Source organism: Passer domesticus, chromosome 2 (assembly GCF_036417665.1).
Source record: "Passer domesticus isolate bPasDom1 chromosome 2, bPasDom1.hap1, whole genome shotgun sequence".
In the NCBI taxonomy this organism is placed as follows: Eukaryota; Metazoa; Chordata; class Aves; order Passeriformes; family Passeridae; genus Passer; species Passer domesticus.
In genome coordinates, this window is record NC_087475.1 from 101,183,165 (window position 1) to 101,204,469 (window position 21,305).

Here is a 21,305-nt window from a genome sequence, read left to right on the forward strand (position 1 = left end):
CTAATTTGGATGGAGGACTCTTCTTTCAAGGCAGCCAATTGAGTCATCAGCCAGCCACCCACCTGACTGTCTAACAGGTAATTAGGAGATAGTCCTCTTTTTGTGTGGAGTGTGTGCGTAAACCTCCACACACTGGTGTCACTGCCCATTGGGACTTCCAGGGGAAAGAGCTAGGCAGTGGCAAAAGAGTGAGGAGAGCACATTTGTCAGATGGTGCCCAATGAACTGACTTCTTTTTTAATTTTTCTTATTATTTTTGTCTTTTCAGCAGCTACCTGAAGTTTCTGGCAGTAAAGCTGTCATGGCAAACCTGGGCTGCAAAAAACCCAGCGACTGCACCGTCTCCAGGCTCCTCAGCGTAGTGGAGAGTGAACTCCTGGCTGGGAGAGACAAAGGAGACCCCACGGAGAAACAGCTCCAGGTTGTCTTGGAGGATGCGACACTCTGGCAGAGATTCAGGGAAGTCACTAATGAGATGATTGTGACCAAGAATGGCAGGTGAGTGATCTGCTCAGCACTGCGGGCTCAGTGGAGGTAACAGCCAGGGGGGTTAAGCTCTGCAATAATAAACTGTGTGTGCAGACTTGAGAGAAATGCAATGAGCACACCAGAGTTTATAGGGGACTGCAGCCTTGCAGTCTGCTAAAACCAGTGCATGAACAAGACGGGGTGACCCCACTTTTTTTTTGTCACTGCCAAACCATTCCTCCTATGAAGCATACTGGAAAAATATATAGACTAACTTGTGATTGCACAAAAAGGAAACTTTTGTGAGGGAATATCTCTCAAAACCTTTGTAATGAATTCTTATGCCAATAATCATCAGTCTGTATTAGCAAGTCAGCACCTATAGGCTTCAAATTACTGCACAGAAGCAGATTGGTGTTGTTACACCCAGCTGCAGTTCCCATCCCTCTGGCCATGGGAATTAAGAGCTTGTACAAGCAGTCTGTACCAGCGTGTGTACAATAAAACTGCCCTACATGCTCTGTGTGTATGTGCAGTCTGAATTGCTTGGTCCTACAATTGTTGCTGGTGCCCTTAAAAACAAGTGTGGAATATTGCTTAATATACACTGTTTTAGAAGGACAAAACATTGCAGTGTAAATGAATGTCTTACTATTTGGGGAACACAGAAAGGCACAGGAAAAGAGAAAAATCTGGTGAGAAGGATGTTAATTCTGAATCAGGCATTAGCTTGAAGAAGGTTCACCACAGAGATTCTGCTCTGAACTGGGCTGACAGCAAAGTCCAGTCCATAACAGACAAGCAGTTACCAGAATAATATTTGCACAATGGTACTAAGGTTTTTATTTAATTTATCCTTGCCAGCCTTTTGCTGCCCCCCACCCCAGCTGTTCCCTCAACATACGCATGTTTTATGAGACCTCTCAGGAGATCCACATAGGAGAGAGGAATTAAGAGATGGAAAGATTTACTCATGTGGTGTGACTTTCAGTAATTTTGCAGACTTTGATTTAGCAGAATTTGTGGATGAAATTACTCTTGACTGTAGCTTGATGAGGGATATAAATGAAAGCAGTAAAAATGAAAAATCTTGTCTCTTGGCTCAGCAAGGTGATTCTGCAATGAGAAGCTATCTTCCCAAAGTACCAGCTCTTGGTGTAAGAGCACTGTTGCCATTCTGATTCCTACTAATAACCTATACTGATAGAAGTCTGCTGCTGAGATTCTTTTTATATCATGAAGCTGCTTTTGCTTCATTTAAATTGCTTTGAAAACTGCTGTTAGGCTACAGATAACTTCCAAGTGCACTTTCACTTGGTGTACAGTAGCTTAAACTGTCTCCCTAAAAGTGTAAGTGACTAAAAATGTGGTAAGATGGGTTCATCTCTGATTAATTAAATTGGTACAAAGAATCACACCTTATCAATAGGGTTTTTTTCAGTTTCTTTCCTTGCAGCTAATGAAAATCATGACTTCACAATGATAGTAGTTCCTTCTGAAACGTCAGGGTGAGTGTGCAGATAAAATATTTTTATAATGTTGATAAGGGAATATTTTGTTATCCGAATATGGCTGGGTGCTTTTTATTTCATTGTGTAAGCTGTGTGATTTTTAAATTTTAATTTATACACTCCTTGTCAGTCTGATTCCACTTTTTCTATAGCCAGTGACATCTCTAGAAATGTCAGTGAAAGCAGCAATAGAATTCTTTATGATCAAACTACAGCAAAACTAAAAATTACAAAAGTATGTCACACTGCCATTTACATTAATCCTTTTAACATAGTTGCTGTAGCAGAGACTATGAAAAAGGATCTCTGCATTTCTGAAAGTATTTTTCATTAAAAACCACAGCATCACACTAAAACAAAGAAAATACAGACTGTGGCCTGCAGCAAAGAACTCTGAACCATACTATTCAAAAGGAAACAAACTTGAGACAATTTCCTGTGATTGCTGAGTTTTCTCAGGTTCAGGATTCTTTAGTGATTATCTCCAGAGAGATTCTCAGGAAAAAAAATATTGATCTTATTCTGCTGCTGCTAAATGAATACAACTAAACCATTCTTGATGAAGGGTAGATGAATGCATTTGAAACTGTGTCCTGCAATGAAAGAGAGGAGCCAGCCTGAACTTGTGTGTGTGGAAACTAAAACAGTTGGTGTGGACAGACACATTGTCAGCAAAGCTCAGAAATTAAACAGAAACCCAATATAGGAGTGTCCCAGAGAATGAAAGCCTAATTGACTAGTGATCCTCAAGTGTTAAATTCTAGCATGCACAATTCTATCTGCTCTGAGTCATCTCTAATTGGTACCGAGGGTCCCAAAATGTCACAGTTAGATGAACCAACTTCAGTGTTAATATACAGATATACCTCTGTGGCTGTATCATACTTCATTATAACAATCACCTGCCCTAGCAATATGCCTAGGGGAAATAGATATATTCTGAACAGGACAGACATAATTAAAATTGAAATATGTGCTATATCACAAAATATATCTCACTGGGTGCAACTGATAGAGTGGGAAACCATCTCCTATTTTACTCAGACCTATTGTATTCAATTGACACTTCAATATCAAATGCAGTGTTATCTGACTGAGTAGGTTTCCTCTCTCAGTGTTATACCATACTAGCTACGCAGTATCCTGAGACTTTGCAATCCCTGTTATTGCCTGGAGACAGGTAGGTGCCACTGTTCCCCTCTGTGTATGAGGAGAATCCATAGGGGATCAGTTCAGGTAGCCATGAGTGGGGAAAAAGAAGCTCTTTCCAGGCTTGAATGCTTAAAAAAACCCCCAAAAAACTGGTAACTGCACATTCAAGTTTGATATCAAACATCTTCCCACTCAAGGTCTGCACTGCAGAATAATTGCAGCAGATTTTGCTTTAAACAAATTGAAGAGGCTGAAGTGTTTGGCTGTTGCAGCAATGGAGGTCAGGTGTGCACCTACCTGATCATTGAAACAAACATTCTGACTGAAACAAATTTGGAGAAATCACAATTTGCCATGCTAAAATACAGATTTTAACAGTAAAGCCAGCAGAAGATGTTAGGTGGTAAGTTTTCCATCGTTAGTCAGTACAGTCAAAACATGCTGGTCCAAGTGAGGCAGGGAGCAACTGGGAGTGAAGATGGTTAACACAGGGAAATACTCTAATTTTAGTGCTACAGGAGGTTAAAGTGGATGGTGACAGTATTCTCTTCTGGATTGGTCTATAGGTCCTTTGGAGCTAAACTTGAGCCTCTCAAATAAAAAGGCAGAGCAGCCTGCCTGCACTGTGGGCAGAGGAATTAATAATGTGTGTGTAACACAAACAGCTCTGCACAATCTAGTGACATTAAATTTTCATGTGGATTAATTTTTTCCTCTAATTCAATTTTAGCTATGTATCTAAATATGTTCCTTTAAACATTGACTGGAGGAGATCTAAGCATTGGAAAGAGCAATGTATCCATACTTTTTATCACATCCCAGTTTGGTAGCTAGTACATCCTTATCAGAAAGCCATGTGTAGTGTGTAAATCCTTGACTAAGCTTCTATTTAATTAGAAAGGTCGCAGTTCACAGTTCCTTGGAGACCAGTGAGGAGTGCTATTCCTGAGGGGTCAGTACTGGGAATAAAGCTTTTGTCACCTTTGTTGGTGACAGGGGCACACCCTCAGCTATCTTGCCAGCAATGTCCAGCTGTGTGCTCTGGTTGACATGTGGAGGGAAGGGATGTCATCCAGAGGGATCTGGACAGGCTTGAGAGCGGGGCCCACATGAACTTCATAAATTGAACTTTGTGGTTCTGCATTTTAATGGACAAGGACTCAGGAGAGTTGGTGGATAAGAAGCACAACACGACCCAGCAATGTGCACTGACAGCCCAGAAAGCCAAACACATCCTGGGCTGCATTTAAAGTAGCGTGGCCAGCAGGGCAAGGGGATTCTCACCCTCTGCTCCACTCTCGTGAGAACCCACCTGGACTGCTGCATCCAGCTCTGGGGTCTCCAGTACAGGAAGGACATGGACCTGTTGGAGCAAGTGTGGAGGAGAGAACCTCTCCTATGAGGAAAAGCTTAGGTAGCTGAGGTTGTTCAGCCTGGAGAGGAGCGAGACCTTTTAACAGCCTCCCAGTACCTAAAAGGGGCTGCAAAAGAAAAGGAGAGGGACTTATTTTTTAAGGACATGGAGTGATACAAGGGGTGGTGAGGCACTGGGAAAGGCTGCACTGGGAAGCTGTGGATGCCTCATCCCTGAAGGTGGTTCAAGGCCAGATTTAATGAGGCTCAGAGCAACCTGGTCTAGTGGAAGGTATTGGGGACACCAATCTAGAGACTAGGACAAGATGATCTTTAAAGTCCCTTCCAACCCAAACCATTCTATGATATCTTCTTCAATACTGCACTGACATATATCAACAAGTATTAATATTAGATGAAAAATCTCAAATTTTTCAAATTCTGTCTTTCCCTGTCAGCAGAAGGTACTGAATGTATGCAGCAAAAACTATATCAAAGGTATCCAGAAAGGTGAGTGGGATGTCATGATTGTTAGCAATTTGCATTTGGGTGTCAGTAGATAGGATGACTGCAGGGGCAGAGACTTCCAGTGTGCTTTGAAACAGCCTGGAGTTTCAGCTCCCTTCTTATGGATTTTGGATGTCTTGTATGGCTACCTAAGCCTTGAGAGCTACCTTACCTTAACACCATTGCTGTGGACCTCGGGCCATTCCTCTGGTTGCTTGGTATACTCTCTCTGTACCCATAGAGAGAAGAACCTCAGAGATTAATTTGCTTTCGTTGGAATTTATGGTCCATAAAAATGTCGCATGCAGAAATGGCAGTTGCCAGGAGAGGTCAGTATGGAGATGACTGAGGCAGGGAGGCTGGTTACTCATGGGAGAGGAATGTAGGAGGTGATATGTAATAGCAATTACGTGTGTTCCTTGACAAGCTAAGAAGCTTAATAAATAGGATACCTTTGCTGGGAGACACCTCTGTTCTGATGTCCACACATTATTCCCAGTTCCTGCAAGTGTTGGAGCCCTACTAGCTCTACTGCTGCAGACTTTCAGGTGCCAATTCAGAGCTGTGTGGCATTGATCACAAGCACTGGGACAGATAGAAAACCACTGAAAGTCAAGCTATGACCTCCTGCAAATCTTCTTTACAAAAAAAAAAAATAAAAATAAGAGGGGATTGAGAAAAGGTGGCATTGCACCTTTGGGCAATGGAATGGAGCTTTTTCCCAAAACTAAACAAAGGCAGGATTTCAGTTTTAAACACATGAGATAATGGAAGGCTGGGAAGAAGTTTAGAGCTTGATGTAAGATGAAACTTAAAGCAAAAGGACATGGTCAAGCTGCTGAGGTCAGGGAATTTTGAAGTATGGGACCAAATTACTGGAGAAACTGCCAAGTGCAAGGTCTGATGGAAAAGGTGGATTGAAGGAAGGGAGGATGTTTTTTTATACTGAGCTAGTCAGTGAGCATCTGGAAACAAACATACTGAGAGGAGTCTTTCAAGAGCAGTTTCCAGTCGTGTCCCCCCTTTTTGTTTCCCTGGCCAGGCGGATGTTCCCTGTTTTGAAGATCAGCGTGTCAGGCTTGGATCCGAATGCCATGTATTCCTTCCTGCTGGACTTCGCTCCGACTGATGGCCATCGCTGGAAGTATGTCAATGGAGAATGGGTGCCAGCTGGGAAACCAGAGCCACCAAACCACAGCTGTGTCTACATCCACCCAGACTCTCCCAACTTTGGGGCCCATTGGATGAAAGCTGCCATTTCCTTCAGCAAAGTCAAACTTACCAACAAGCTCAATGGGAGCGGGCAGGTATGGCCTGATGTTTCCACATCACCTCTTGGCTTCAATTGCAAGCACCTACCAATCAAGAAATATCAAGGGTGCATTTATGTAATTATAGAAGCCCTTACAGGCCTCTTCACCCACAGATGCCAATTATTCTCTGGAGGCCAAATGTAAACAGGGATAAACAGGCCTTAATTGGCACTTTCAGATTTTAATGGACTTCTTGATGTTAAGAGAGACAGAGTGCTGTGGTTTACTTAATCGTCAGGGGTCTTTTCAGAGCTGGTCTTGTGTGCTTAGGATTTTTACATAGGACTTCAGAGAAAGGGGGGAAAAATGGCCACGAGTATTAGGTTTTTGTTGTGCTCCCCAATGTTGTTTGGTGTAAGTGGAATGTTGGCAGGAGTCAGATGGCAGAATAAAAGGCTGTTCCTAAATGAAATAATTACTCTGTCTGCTTCTACATCATGATAATTATCAATATTGTATTGAATCAGCTTTGGCCTTTGGAAAGAAACCACATGTACCAGAAATAAGTGACTTTCTCTTTGAACCGCTTAAAAATACAAACAGGAAAATTAGTTTTGTTTCATATTTTATTTTTGATGATGCATCTAAAGGCAAAATGTTGTACAAGACCTTTTGTTTGCTTGTTTGTTTGGTACAAAACTCCTGCGGTGGATGATACTTGTCAGCCCAGAATCAACTTCTTTCATGTAAATGTTATATGCTCTCAATCTGCTAGTTCCATTAGGTTTGTGAGGTACCTCTGTAAGCTTAGTGCTCTAATGAGGTAGGAAATTATCTCGGGTTTTACTGGTTGGAGAACAGGAAGATGATCTGACTTTTCCTTAGTCATATGTGGAACCAGCACACAAGAATTATTGCAGAGCATAGAACAGGATCTGAATTTGCAAATGCTTGTCATGTGTCCAGGATCGCAGAAAAGTCAAAAGCCTCAGAAAAACATGCATGGGGGGGGGGGGGGGGAAGCTACAGGAAACTTGGAGGGTCAAAGAGTCCCTGGGGAAAAAAAACAGGGGAACACTCTGTATATATACGAAGGAGAGCAAAACAGTAGAAAGCAGGAGAGGAAAAACCATATGAGAAACAGAACCCAAACAAAAGTTACTAAACAATAAATGACTGAAGCTTCCTTTGTTTTTTTTTTTGAAATCATGACCATAGTGTTAAAATAAACCATGTTCCCACTCTGTGCTTCAGCTGCCCCTTCTGTGATGGTATTAGAAAGTAATTGATGATTATCAGCTCTTTATGCTAATAGCTGTGTTCTTTCTTATATATACATAGATATGTATGCATGTATACATCACTTTGCAAAGTACCAATTTAAAAAAGACTCTTTTTCTTGCACTAGAGCCAATTAAAGGACCTAATAGACTTCCTGGAATCAATGCTGTTCATAACTTTTAGTGCCAGTTTAGACGATCTGCCAAGGCCTGTTTGGATACACTTAATCTTTCCCAGAGAGGAGTCTGGATGACTGCCTTAGCTTCCTGCTGGCACCTTTTCTGTGATGGTGATTCTGGTCTTTCAGAAAGCAGTAGCAGGACAGGGAGTGCCCCTGAGCTGTTTCAGCCGCCCCTAGTGCAGTGGGAGCCCAGTGGTTTGAGGGTCTTGGCTGCTAACACAACTATCACTGCTGCTGCTGCTGCATCCAAAGCCTTAAATCCAGTCCAGTGAAGTCTCATTCTGTTCAGCCTGTGGTTGTTGCAGGCGAGGAAGGCACCTGCCCTCCTGCTTCAGGAGTCAGTGGCTGACGAGGTTCAGCAGCGACAGCTGCTCTGTCACAGAGCCAGAGGGTGGCTGTGAGGTACCAGAGTGGCACTGGGGGCTGTCTCTCTGTTTTGTTTCCTGCAGATAATGTTGAACTCCCTGCACAAATACGAGCCCCAGGTGCACATAGTTCGCGTAGGCGGCCCCCACCGGATGGTGATGAACTGCTCCTTCCCTGAGACGCAGTTCATAGCAGTGACTGCCTACCAGAATGAAGAGGTAGGCAGGTACCACACTGTGCTCTGGTCACCACTGATAGAAGCTGATTTACTACAAGACCAGCATGCCTTTTTCTTGTTTCCCCACCAGTCCTATGCAGTGTAATACTCCACCCACTCTAATACTCTGTTTTTTCTCTGCAGTAGAATATTGTCTAATCTAGTGTCTGGCTTCAGTACTAAGCCAAGTTTAGCTTAATATCCTGCCACAGCTATTCCAGACTGGTTCATCTGTCCCAGCTTGCTGGAAATAAAAGCCAAACAGCCCTACAGTCAAGCCCAATATCTTTCTCCAGCAATAACTGATAGTCATAATGATAACCCTATCTCTCCATGTTCCCTATAATACATAAAACTGCAGAATAACACAATATTGCATGGGAAAATTCCTGCCCTTGAGGGATGCTTTGGACTGTAAGAATTGTTAACTCCTAAGCCACATCCCTTAGCTAATGTTGCTGCAGATTTTATTTGTACTTGATAGGAATTCAGTGTTTAAACCCTCTTGAAAGGGTCCACCATTCCACCACATTTACCAGACAAGCTCATGCCAGGCTACCCCAGCTGGTGTTTTGCCTGTGTCATTGATCACTACACAGCAAAGCTGTCCCCTACACAGCCCTGGGAAATATCAAGTGTGGGGATATATTTTAGGCTAACCCAGGCAGTTCCCCTCAGATTACTCTGGAGGATGTTTTGTCAAATTTTTATTTCAAATTGCCTTCACTAACATGCCTTGTTTTCTGTAAACTCAAGATAACAGCTCTCAAAATCAAGTATAATCCCTTTGCCAAAGCCTTCCTGGATGCAAAGGAAAGGTGAGTTCATATTTTGGTTGTTTGTTTTTTTTTTTTTTTTTTTTTTTGATCCAGTAGCTTTTTGCTGCTGATATGGTTAAAACTGTGACATCACCATATGAAAGATAAATTACATAACTGAATCTTGTTTCTGCTAAACCAGAGTCACTCCAATGGTATTATGGGGGAGACTCTATAATTATAATAATAGGTGCTGAAATGGGTCAACATGCTCTTGGGGATCCTGGCACTTATGTCTGTCTATACAGAAAGCCTGAAATGAGATGGTGTGATCTCCCCCAGTAGTGTTATACCCCACATATGTCTACTACAGTATACTTGCACTCCAGTGAATCCTGTAATTTGATAGGTCAGGGAGAAAAAATGTTAACTCCAAGTGTCAAAAAGCATAGTTGAAGTGAAATGACAATGTAACTGTAATGTACATTACAGTTGTAACGTAATGTAACTACACTGCTGTTATTAAGTCTGTGTGATAATTTATGATGGTTTTATTAAAGGTAAGATGTCGGAGACGTTTCCATCGGAAATTAATTGTAGTTCATCTTGCAAAATTTTCCTTCCATCAGCCACATTAATACACAGTGGCATCCAAATGATGCATTCTAGCCCATAATTTCTAGTTAATTTTGTTTGGACCTGCTTTATCTTCTGACATGTGATGTGTCCCACATGCCTGCAGGAGAATCTGTATTTCCTTTCATTCCTCTCACCACTTAAGAAGTTGCTGTGTCTCAGTGTCAGGGTTTCCAGTTGGGGAAGGGGGAATGTGGCCTCAGCTTGCCTGCAAGCAGGAATGATGCCTAGAGGCAGATTTAGAATTCCATGTTCACCTCCCAAATATGGCAAAAAATTAGGAACATTTTTGTTTACATCAACAAACAAAAGCTCAAGCTTCCTTTATGGCAGAATGTAGAAAGGTTTACTGCCGCCTAGCAAGGTTAAAGAAGAGGGATTTCCCTCCTTTTTGACTCCTCCAATTTTTAATTAATAGTTCTGGTTATAACTTTTGTAATTTTTCAAAGAGAGCACTTACCACTAAGTATTTTGCTTTTCAGAAGTCATTCTAAGGATGCTCCAGATACAGTCTCTGAAGGTCAACATATGACATATTCTCACTGTAAGGTTTTTATTTATGTCAGCTGCAAGTTTTGTGAGATATGATGGATGCTGGGAACCTGTGCCTTGCTTAACAGTTTCATGCTGGTCACTTACTGAGTCCTGAATTGTGTTCATAGAGAGGGACCCTTTAAAAAAAATAAGAAGATTGAAGAGACCTCACAGTAGGAAATAGAGGTCCTGCAGAGGGATCATTTTCCATAAAATCCAATTTTTCAATATTAAAAGGAATCTAGAATCAAGATGATATATGATATTTTTAGAGTTTTCTTACCCCTTTGTTTTTATATTTGTGAATGTTTTTGTTACCTATAAATTTATCTTTCATGGGTAAACAGGTAAAAAAATGAGGGGAAGCAGAAGCTGCATTTGCTTTACTGATAGCTTTTCTTTCACTTGTTCTTTAATGTTTGTGACATTTTCTGGTTGCTTTCAGGTCTTGTTTTCAGTGTTGGTGGGTTGGGAGGGAGGTGGAGGTTTGCTATTTTTTTGTCAGTTGTTTCACAAACCAATATCTTAGCATCTGCTTGGTATTTCTGAGGCACAGCTGATTCTGCAAGAAGGCTGTTTATTTCTTAGTTGTATTGTAGCACTTACAGCAATAGTAATAGTTTTGTTCTCTCTTTTCTCTCAAAGTGGGTGGCTGGTTGATTTCCAACCCAGATCCAATGTGTGCCTCGGGAAGCTCTAATTACCAGTACAGTGGAGCTTTGCCTCTGCCCACTCCACAGGCTCCCCACAGCTGTGAGAGATACTCAGCCCTGCGAAGCCATCGGGCTGCTCCATACCCACCCTCCTACATGCAGAGGAATCACTCCCCTACAGGTATTCCTGGAGCACTGCTCTGCTGCTTCTGCCTGCCCCTTGCTTTAGGTTAGCACAAGCACTGGAGCAAGGCCGAGCTCAGGCTAGGAAAGGACATGGTGAGTCTCTGGGACAACCTGCACAGGACCCTTCAGGCACCTGCGGTGATTGAGGCAGCAAAACAAGAGGTCCCAGGAACTGGGCGCACTCTTAGTGATAAACCAGGGTGTATGGTCTTGCTTTCACTACAGCTTCCAGTTATACAAAAAGAGCATTGCAGGTCTTCTTTCAATGTCCTGCCATGACAGCGTTGAGTTCTCAAGTCAGTGCAGCTCTCAGATAGGAGCTGATGTGAGGCAAAGGCATTTTGGTATTGTCAGAACATCCTTTGAGTCCCTTTTCCTTTCTAGATCTGAGTGCAAATCCAGAAATTGATTGTACTTCGATCAGAGGAAGTGGGTCAAAAAGCAGAATAGGGATAAAGTAATCTACTTGCTAATTATAATTTAGCAATAATTCCTGTTTAATGGAAGTATTTATCATGGAAGGGTTTGGCTTGAAAGGGATCCTAAATATCATTCTGTTCCAACCTCCTTGCCATGGGTAGGGGCACTGTGGCATGTCCTGGCTAGATGGTGAAAGGGGGCGTGACAGACCCCCGCTTTGAGCTCCGCTGAATCCCAGCTACCAGTTGGGCACAGCACGGAAACAAAAGAGCAGAACGGTCCTGGGGCGGAACTGGGGCAACTTTATTTGATGGCAAAAATCCCCCTCCCCAGCGTTCCAGGACCCCAAACTGAGGGCAGACAACAGCTTATAAATGAGAGGGAGGTCTCAGGGGAGGATATGATCTTTAACTAATCAGGAGAACTGGGGGTGGAACACAAGGTGGGGAATACAATGTGTAAACCAGTAAAGAATTTCAAGGGAGGAGAACAGCTACAGTGAACTAATGGGGTTTGGAAAAATAGAAAACTGACAGGGAAGTTTCTAGGGGGAAGGCAGGTTTGGGGAGGGATTAACATTTAATGAAAGGAGGAATAAGGAAGGTTCTGGGGAAAGGGCAGGGACAGGAGGGGTTAGCAACTGGGAAGGGGAGGGAGGTTTAAACTTTGGAGGGGAGTAGCTAAGTAACAAACAGAAAAACCAACACTTAACTAAATAACAATGAGGGAGCAAGTCTAGTTTTAGAAACATAAAATACAAAATGGGAAACCTGTGCCACTCTAAAGGCAGAAAAAGGACAGCGTAAGGAAATGAAAAAAATTACAAATCAAACAGTTAAGTATACTAATAAAACTAAAAAAACACATTACCACAGGGCACCTTCCACTAGATCAGGTTGCCCAAAGCTCCATTTAACCTGGCCTTGAAAATTTCCAGGAATGGGCAGTATTTATAAAACTTTATTAAGTATTTTAGCTCAAATTATAAGGAAATCTGTATCAAAACATTGCCTGATATATGTCAATTGTGAAAAACTATTAGTCAGACTTGCAGAAATGCAAATCCTATGTCTGTCATGTTGTACCTTCTCATGTATCACCCCTGGGATTGGAATGGCACCTTGCTGCTCTCTTAACAAACATGGGAATTTTGCCCTGTGGTTAGGACTTTTGTCCTATTACCTGTGGTTGGGCACTTCATGATCAGATTGCTGCCTTACACCTGTCCGTGTTTTGCTGTCTTAAGACCTTGTCTGCAATGTCACTGAGGATTTGTTTGTTGCTTTTTTTTTCCTCCCCAAAGTTAACTTATTGGACAGCTCCAGCAATAATCTTCAGGTATTCTCAGGACACGACAGCTGGACTTTGCCATCTTCTCCACACACTAATTTGCTCTCTGTGCCACACACAAAGGGAGGTGCCAGCCCTGGACCCAGGTAAGGTTACAGGAAAACTGCTAGTATGAGGAGCACTGAGGCTGGTAGGACTGTCCTGGTGATTTGCCCTTTGTTCCAAACTTTAATCAGTGTCTGGGATTTGAAATGTGTCCTAAGTGCCCAATTCAAGATTCCTGGGCAAATCTTTCTGACAAGCTAATCATTCTCTGCTCTATGGAAGCTTCATTTTTCCCCAGCACTGCTGAAAACCAGGATCTTGGAACACCTACAAAGAATTCTGGTCTCTATAATCTGTGAGCATTTTAAAACCAAATTATTTTTCTTCCTGTATTACTCACTATTATCCTGCATGAAATGAGGATCCTATTCTAGGGGTAAATGGAATTTATACCTAGACAATCAATTAATTATCAAATATTTTCCCTTATTTTCCCCAAAGGAATGCAATAATTTCTTCTCTAACTTAGGTGTCAGGAAAATCAGCTGCAATTTCAAATGCACTGTAATCTGATTGAGTAGGTTTTCTTCTCAATGTTTATACCCTAGTAGCTAGGCAGTATCCTGAGACTTTGTGACCTCCCTCTCTAGAAGGTCTTCTGACTCAGCCCCTAAGATGGGAAGAAGAGAAGTCACAGAGGCGCATAAAAAGATCCTTACATTTTGAAATCTTACATATACTTGTACATTTCTCTCCATACCTCCTTCCAGGGTCACCAGGTGATGGCTACTGATGATTTTTCACTTAAAATCTTCAACACTGATCTAGTTTGGTAACCTGATTTGAATAGCTACCTTTTAACAGATAGTGAAACTGACTTTACTGTGGCAAATCTTATGCAGGCTAAATGCTTTGAAATAAGTCATTTGATCTGTGCTGCTTCTTTTTCCAGCCACTACCCTTGCCTGTGGACAGTGAGCAACAGTGCTGTAAATGTTGCCAACCCAGGAAGCGAGGTGAACAGCAACCCTCCAAGTGTGTTTTTAAGGGGTAATGTCCCCTTACCTGCTGCATCATCAGTGCAAATCCCTCTGCAGGGAATGGTGTCTGGTGGCATGGAAGCACAAGGGGAAGGCACTCTCACCAGACTGACTGACTCTGCGTGGACATCCTCACACTCCTTTTAATGGACAGGCAGTTCCTGAGGGAAGCTCAGCCAACCAAGACTGACACAAATGGCAAATGATCCCCAAGGAGTGCAGTGCAGAGATGTATGCAGGAAAAAGACTTAATCACTTCCCATAATGTACCTTTTGTGTGCCAGCTAAGCCAAAATGCAAAGGCAGGAAATATTATAGGAACCAGCTTGTTGCTGCAACTTTTATGCTTCATTCAGGATAATGTCCACAAAGAAACTTTTTAGTTAGCTTTGGTTCTATATCACATTAAAAATGGTCAGAGACATGGGACTGAGTGAAGCAGACATGGCAGCTGGATACCCGCATGTCATTGTAGAAGTTCCTTCTGTAACTAACAGCCAAGTCCAGGGAAAATTGTGAGCAAGTTTGCAACTGGTCATTTGAGGGGACAGCACTGTTTTAAAGGCTTTCTGGATCTCTTACATAGAGGCTTTCACAATACCTGAAACTAAACCCCTCAGGGGATTAAATTAGTCTGACATCCTAATCCCACCTGCATACAGCACTCCCTGTCCCCTTCCCTTCTTCAGCTGCTGTTTGCTGTGTGTGTGCCGTGGGGACAGTGGGCAGACCCCAAGTGCTAAAGTGGTCACATTGTAGCAGCAGGGTGAAGGGCAGCTAGTTTCGCATTTAGAGTCTGATTTTACAGTCTTGGAAATGGAAAGCTCCAGTGTTTCCAATATGTGCTATTTTTGAAAGGGTGGAGGGAAAATAATTAGAGAAAAAATGTTCAGCTTGCATTTCCACTTTTCTTTAGCTATACTGTACAAATAAACTATGAATACGTGGTGTATTATCTCCTCAGTGCCTTTCCAAGGGGTAAACACACACAACAGTCTTTCTCACTTAACAACCTCTGAGCTATTTAAAGAAACTCTGCCAGAAGCAAGTTGACAGAACAGGAATTTTCTATTCCTTGTCCAGTTACTGGGTGTAAACTCCTGGGCATGGTATTTAATGTCTTCACACCTGTTTCCCTTCTCACTTTGTCTGCTCCAGCTTCCTTTTTCTGGCTACTGCTTTTCCGATCCTGTGTGAGTGTACAACATTTAGCACAGTAGAGTCCTGATTCTGTCTGGGATTTCTAACCACTACTGTGATGCAAATAACAACAGTCATCCCCCAGTCTTCCTTGTCCTTTCAAGTATGCCCTGAGGCAAGCCCTATCAAATTCTCAGAGAAGAATTTTGCTGTTTGGTCTCTATAAAGAAAAACTAAAGAAATCTGCAAGCTAACTAATGTAGATATCTCCCTGTATAATGCAATGCCCAGCAGCAATTCTGGTCTCTAGAGTCATGTGCATTGGTAGGGGACCATCCCCAGCACAGAAGAGGATTCTCTAAAGCTCCTGTGAGCTGATGTCTCTGCTTCTGCTAGATACAGCAACATTCCCTTTGTTAGTACTAATTTACTGCATACAGATTCTGGGAGCAACATTCTATTTTGGGTAGACATTAGAGGCAGCAGCAAGAGGAGCCTTTTGATACACATCTGCCTGGTGAACTCAGCAAGCTTCCATTTGATATTCTATTACCTGGCCCAGAACCACCCCCTTAAGTCGCTCTCAGTGTTATGCATTTTCATGCCTTCCCCATCTGGCTTTTCAGATCTGCTGCAGGCAAGATCATGTGCCAGAATGTACTCAATAACAGTTTTGCTGACTTGTGCTGTAATCCCCTAAGATCAAAGTAATACAGTTGCTTTGGGTGTGCATTTTTATTAATAGCAGCATTGGTCAAACAAGAGTTAATAGAGTGCAAACAGCTCTGCATCCTGCTCTCAGTCTAATCGTTGTCAGTTCTGACTGCAAATCTGCCTTCCCACATTCTGACAAAAGCTTGGTGATGGGTTTGCCAATGTTATGTTTCTCTACCTTGTGGCAAGAAATCTAAGTAGGTGTTTCTCTCCAAAATAACTGCTTTACAGATGAGGTTTATTAACTAACTTATGCTACCCTCTTCTGGCTGTTCAGCTCTCCACAGACATACCACACACAGAGTCTACATAAAGATGCTAAAAAGCAAGCAAGTGGTGACTTCTATGTGTTCCAGGACTTGCAATGCTTCTTTCATGGTTAATGAATTGGATAATTTCTTATCCCATATTACTGCATTACAGTAATACACGAGTAATTATAAGGTGTTACTCAAACTGCATTATTTCACAAACAAACAATGTAGGGGAACATCTAATTAGCTTTCCTGAGAGTCCCATAGGATTGGAAGAATTAAAAAATTATCAAAATGAACAGTCAAAGTAATTTGTCTTCCTTTTCACTGTAAAAGCAGCCATGACTCATGTCACAGGAGGCAAAAAGTTCTGAGATCTCAAAACTGAGCTAAGTCTTTGTCATTGCAGAAAACCTGATTTAGCGTGACCCTGAGAAATGATGCAGAAAAATAAAAATGTCCTTGGTTTGCTCACTACCTGTGCCACTATCTCAGTACAAGCTGGTATTTGTAGCCCAAAGCCTTGGGCTTCAGGATAGCAGGGAGTATACTGATCTCAGGTTTCGTGTTAGGGAGTCCTGCAAGGAACAGGGAGTAGGACCCAATCCTTATGGGTTCCTTCCAACTTGAGATCTGTGATTCTGATCTATAATTTTGCAACTCTGGTATATTATTTGGGAACTGCTATCTGGTTTGGACAGATTACTTCTAAGCATCAGAAGCACTGGAGAAAGCTTTCGCTACCTGTTCACAAGAAAAACTGGTGTTCTATCTTCACAGCTGTCCTTTCTCAGAACAATGGACTTCCCCACAGCAAAGTAACAGGCTGGGATGCTGGCTGCAGTGTTCTCCTGTGGGTGGCAGATTCCCTTAAACTGTGTATAAAACTGTTCCTCTCCTAATAAACCATTACTATGGATTTGGTTTTGCTTATTGCATCATTACTATGGATTTGGTTTTGCTTTAGAACACTTGTTTCTCAGCAGATTTCTGCTTGGCATTAAAACCCATACAAGGGTAATTTCTGAATGAGTATTTCCCCGGTTGTTGTAAGCCGTAACCAAAATGGCAGCATGAAACGAGAGCAAAGAGCCTTCTCTGCAGTTTTTATATATGTTTTGATAAAATCATTTCCTGACTTTGTGTAAAATAAATATACTACAAGACTGGAATAACTCTTTAGAAATCTCCAGGGTAGATATGCTACCTGGTATTAATGATAGTTTGTAGTTTTTAACTTGATTTGATCATTGTTATAGATGAAAAATGAAAAATAGCCAATTTTAATAAAAGATGGAAAAATAATATTTATTTCGCGACCGTAATACAGTCTCGACAGCCACCAACCAATCGGACAGCGTACCACCCCCGGGAGGTGATCCGGGTGAACGTGAGATTGGCCTCGCTAGCACCAATTCTTCCCCGTCCACACTGGCTGCTCCGAGGCAGCGGTTCTTATACAGTTTGTTTCGCCCGCGGCAGGATGTCTTTTTTTCTTTCTGAGTTCTTCATATTCAAATTGGTTTCTTTCTCTGGGACTGCACAAAGCCTTCCTCCGGGAATAGAATAATACACTTCCCCGATCCCCGGAATCTGGCATTCATTCAGAAGGAAGGTGTTAATGGCCCTGGTCTTCTCAGACAGGTATCTTGTCTGAGCCATCATCTCTTGGGTGTCACTGAGTGCATGTTTCTGTGAATGCCCATCTCCTGTGCAGCCGAGGTTTCCTTTGCATGTAAATGTTGTGGTGCCTCTCTGTCCATCTGCCGCGGTTTCGCCATCCTGGGGAAGAATCTCTCCCCCCCGCCGTATACCAGTATACCAGTAGTTCATTTTTTATATAAATATATATATTTGATACATCTTTTATTCCCACGAATTACTAACCATATTTATAACAATCATGAAGCCCACACGGTAGGCTTTTGTCCTGCCAGAAGCAATGCTGGGTACATGGATGGTACCTCTGAGGTCTCTCCCCAGGGCAGCCAAGGGGCCAGGGCTTGGGAACACAACTACAAGCAAATCTCCATATTATTAGAGGAGGGAATCCTTCATTTTCAGTATTTGCAGAACTTTAGTACTACAATACTCAATATAGCACTATAGTACTCACCTACTAAATGTGAGGTTGCAGAGTGGTTTTTGTGACTGTTCATATAAGCATATTAAAAAAGAAGTGGAGTGTAGGTACACAGTTTGTGGTGATTGGGAGTGGGGCTGTAGCTGAGCCTCATCCCTTATGGGCTACTGCTGTGAAAAGCAGGTGACTAGCATTGAAAGCAATGAGACATGGAGTGCCCAGGTGCACTGACCCATCACCAAAGGCAACAGAGGTCACACAGGTGCAATGCATGTAAGATGAAGGGTATAAAAGGTTGGGCTAAAGAACAAGAAGGGCAGACACTTGAAGCTTTCTGATAGAGTATGGTGTTACCCTGTATGGGTATGCTTAAAGCTTTCTGGTATTGTATGGTGATACTCTGTAGATTGTGACCATCTTGACTGCGACATGTGCTGTGACATATGCTGTGACAGCAGAGGGAAGTGGTTAATGAAAGCAGAAGAGCTATATGGTAAAAAATCCAAGATGTCAGGACAACCTGGTTCCCTCTGATGCCGCAGTTGCTGCCCTGCGGTCTGCAGCTGCCGCTGGGCATTAATGTCCCTGTTCTGGGAGCCTGCCCCTAAGTTCTTCCTGGGGACTCCAGTGGCTCCTGGATTGGGTCTTCTCCTTAGCCTTCCTGCTGTCCTGAGACATGTGCCTTTTGTCTCAGGCTTTTCCCTCGCAGTTTATTTTCCTGGCTCTGGGACATATCCTGCGTCCCAGTAAGGCAAAGAAGTGCCTCTGGCTATGCCCAAGGAGGTGTGGAGCAGGTTTCTTCTCAGAGCCCATAGCTCCCCAGACATGTCCCTTTGTAGCGCAAATGGAAGGCTGGTGCCTACAGCTCTCTGGGCACTGTGGGGGGTATGGTCAACAGCCTGTGTATCCTCATCCCAAAAAGTCCCTTCTCTCTCTTGTGCTTCACTGTGTCTCTTTGGGAGATGTGCTGCTCTGGCAGCACCTCACTCAGGCCAAGAGAAAGGCTTAACATGTGGCATCAGGTGTTCTCTTCCATGACTGTTGAGTCTTAAGGGAATGTCCCTATGCTCCCTGATAGGCAGAAAACTGGAGAGTGACAAACACCTCCTGCTTGAATTCTCCAGTGCGAGCCCAGATGTTTCCTGTGAGCCAGTCCTGGGTGCCCATCCAGACAGACACCCATGGTCCTGACAGTTTACACTTTGCTGCTGTTTGTCCACAGTGGGTGCTTGGTTCAGCACTCGGGTGTAGCTTTGTTGTGAAGCTGGTTCTGGTTTCTCATCCTTGGGCAGATCCTCTGCACAGCTCGTTTGGCTTCTCTGTTTCTGTTTGTTCTTAAAATAAGCTTGGTAACAACTGTTAATATTTAATAATTTTTATATTTCAGCCATGTATACTGGTTATACAAGTTAAAAATAAACCTTCTAAATTTAACTCACTGGTACAAATCCACTGTTTCTACCTAATGGTTGTAGCTGTTGTGTGTCACAGTCTAGTAGGTCTACAGCAACAATAAATAATAGTCCTTACTACAGAGATGCTAATACTTGCTATGTGGTTTGGAAGTGTCTCATTTTGAGAAGTTGTTGAAACATAGATTATGAGTGATTTTTATGGATAGCTCATTTTTTAAATGAAGAATTAATGGAACTAGGGGGGGATATGACTTTTATGGGCTGAACACCAATAGTTTTCATAGATTTTCTGTAGGAATTTGTATAAGTTATTAAGCCTCATAGGTCAGGTATCCAAGCATCTTTTTATTGTCTCAGTGGCAGTGTTGCATCAAACATCTCAGTTTCTTATCTGGAAAATGGGCATTTTACCTTCCTCTCAACCTCTGTAGCGGAAGACTTCTGGGGTAGGAGCTTCCCCTTACTGCCCATATGTACTAACAAAATGACTCCTTGTCTTACTGGGGCGTTTTGGTGTAGTCTTTCATGTAAAAGTTCCACATCCTTGAGTGTTTGTATGTGTATCACCAGCAGAGGCAGAATCAGTAGTACTGTGGTCTTAACACTCTAAAGCTTGTGAGTTGTGCTCTGAACAAGACATCATTGTTGCTCCCAAAACACAACTTGGCTCCGAGAAGGAAGCAATGTGTCAGTAATCTGCTGTGGGGAGTGATATCCCTAAAAATGTTTTAGAAATGTGTTTGGCGGTCTGTACATTTGCAGTGAAATTGAGGTAAAGTTGTCTTCTGTTGTTCTAGGTTGCTGTGGGAAAAATCAGGGAAGCTTCCCTGTAATTCACCTCACCCTTACTTTTGTGACAAGTATCGTACAGAGGTCAGATGCAGCCCTGGACCAGGACAGACTGTGGGCTTTCTATGTTGCACTGGGTGTCATCACCAGGAGTACCAAACGCTGTGAGGATGGAGGTGCTCTTGCAGAAAATCTGTTGCAAAAAGTGCTGTTTTACTGGTCAGGTCTGGAGTTTGTGTCCCCATGTCACTGATCTCTGTGGCTGTAGCTGGCACAACACTCCTAGAAAAGGAGTGAAGAGTCAAATTCCACAGGCACAGTGTGCTTGCTGGCTGCTGTAGCCTGTACTTATTGGATTTTACTATTAGATTGCTTTTCAGAGAGGATGTAGTGAAACACTAAACCATAACTTCTGGTGATGAGACATTTACAAAGTGCCTAATTTAAAACACAAAATACACTGTGACCTTTGCTTTTGCCAGATTTCTGAGTTCACTAATTAGCCTTAGTTGTCCTGAACTCCCTACCTGGAGCCTCCACCCACACTCTTGGAGCCTTATTTAAACTCAGTCTGAGGGTATTAGTTCCTACCTGGGTTATTTTAGGGAGTTATGTGCTCTGACTCTTGAGTTGGTGTTTGACTTCTGTCCTAGGTTACAATAGGTAACCTACTACTACTAGATATTCTATTCCCATCCTCAAGAGCTGCTGAAACCAGGAGGGGCATTGGTTTTTTTCTTTATCTCCTGTTAACAGGCCCATCAAAGTCTTGCCTCATGACTCAGAGATAACTCCTTCCAGGAGCCATTTCTGTTTAATGGGCAATCAAGGACCCACCACATGACTCAGAAGGATATCAGCCCATTGTGAGATGCTCTGCCCAGTGGGGAGGAGTTAAGCATCCCCACCTGGATATAATCTGGGTTTTGGGACACAACAAGCAGTTTTTTCACTGGTTTCCCAGAGGAACGGCCACCCTCACTCACTAATTTTCCAGAGGACAAAGGTTATCAGATGGTTTCTACAGGATCACCACTTCAACAAGACCATTTCATCTGG

General features: G+C 42.6%; 1 protein-coding gene and 1 long non-coding RNA gene across 2 annotated transcripts; one reads left to right on the plus strand and one right to left on the minus strand.

Annotated features, from left to right (window-relative positions):
- Positions 1-257: 257 nt before the first annotated feature.
- Positions 258-14,981, plus strand: TBX19 (T-box transcription factor 19). Its single transcript, XM_064411331.1, has 8 exons — positions 258-498; positions 6,034-6,298; positions 8,156-8,290; positions 9,046-9,107; positions 10,166-10,227; positions 10,863-11,051; positions 12,780-12,912; positions 13,764-14,981. Exons 1-8 carry the CDS (start codon positions 302-304, stop codon positions 13,996-13,998), a joined length of 1,278 nt encoding a protein of 425 aa, XP_064267401.1. The 5' UTR covers positions 258-301; the 3' UTR covers positions 13,999-14,981.
- Positions 14,982-20,290: 5,309 nt separating this feature from the next.
- LOC135295568 (uncharacterized) lies at positions 20,291-21,054 on the minus strand. The gene is made up of 2 exons (XR_010357692.1): positions 20,838-21,054; positions 20,291-20,528 (listed from the first exon to the last, which is right to left on the minus strand). It is a non-coding gene; the product is annotated as an uncharacterized LOC135295568 (long non-coding RNA).
- Positions 21,055-21,305: the final 251 nt, after the last annotated feature.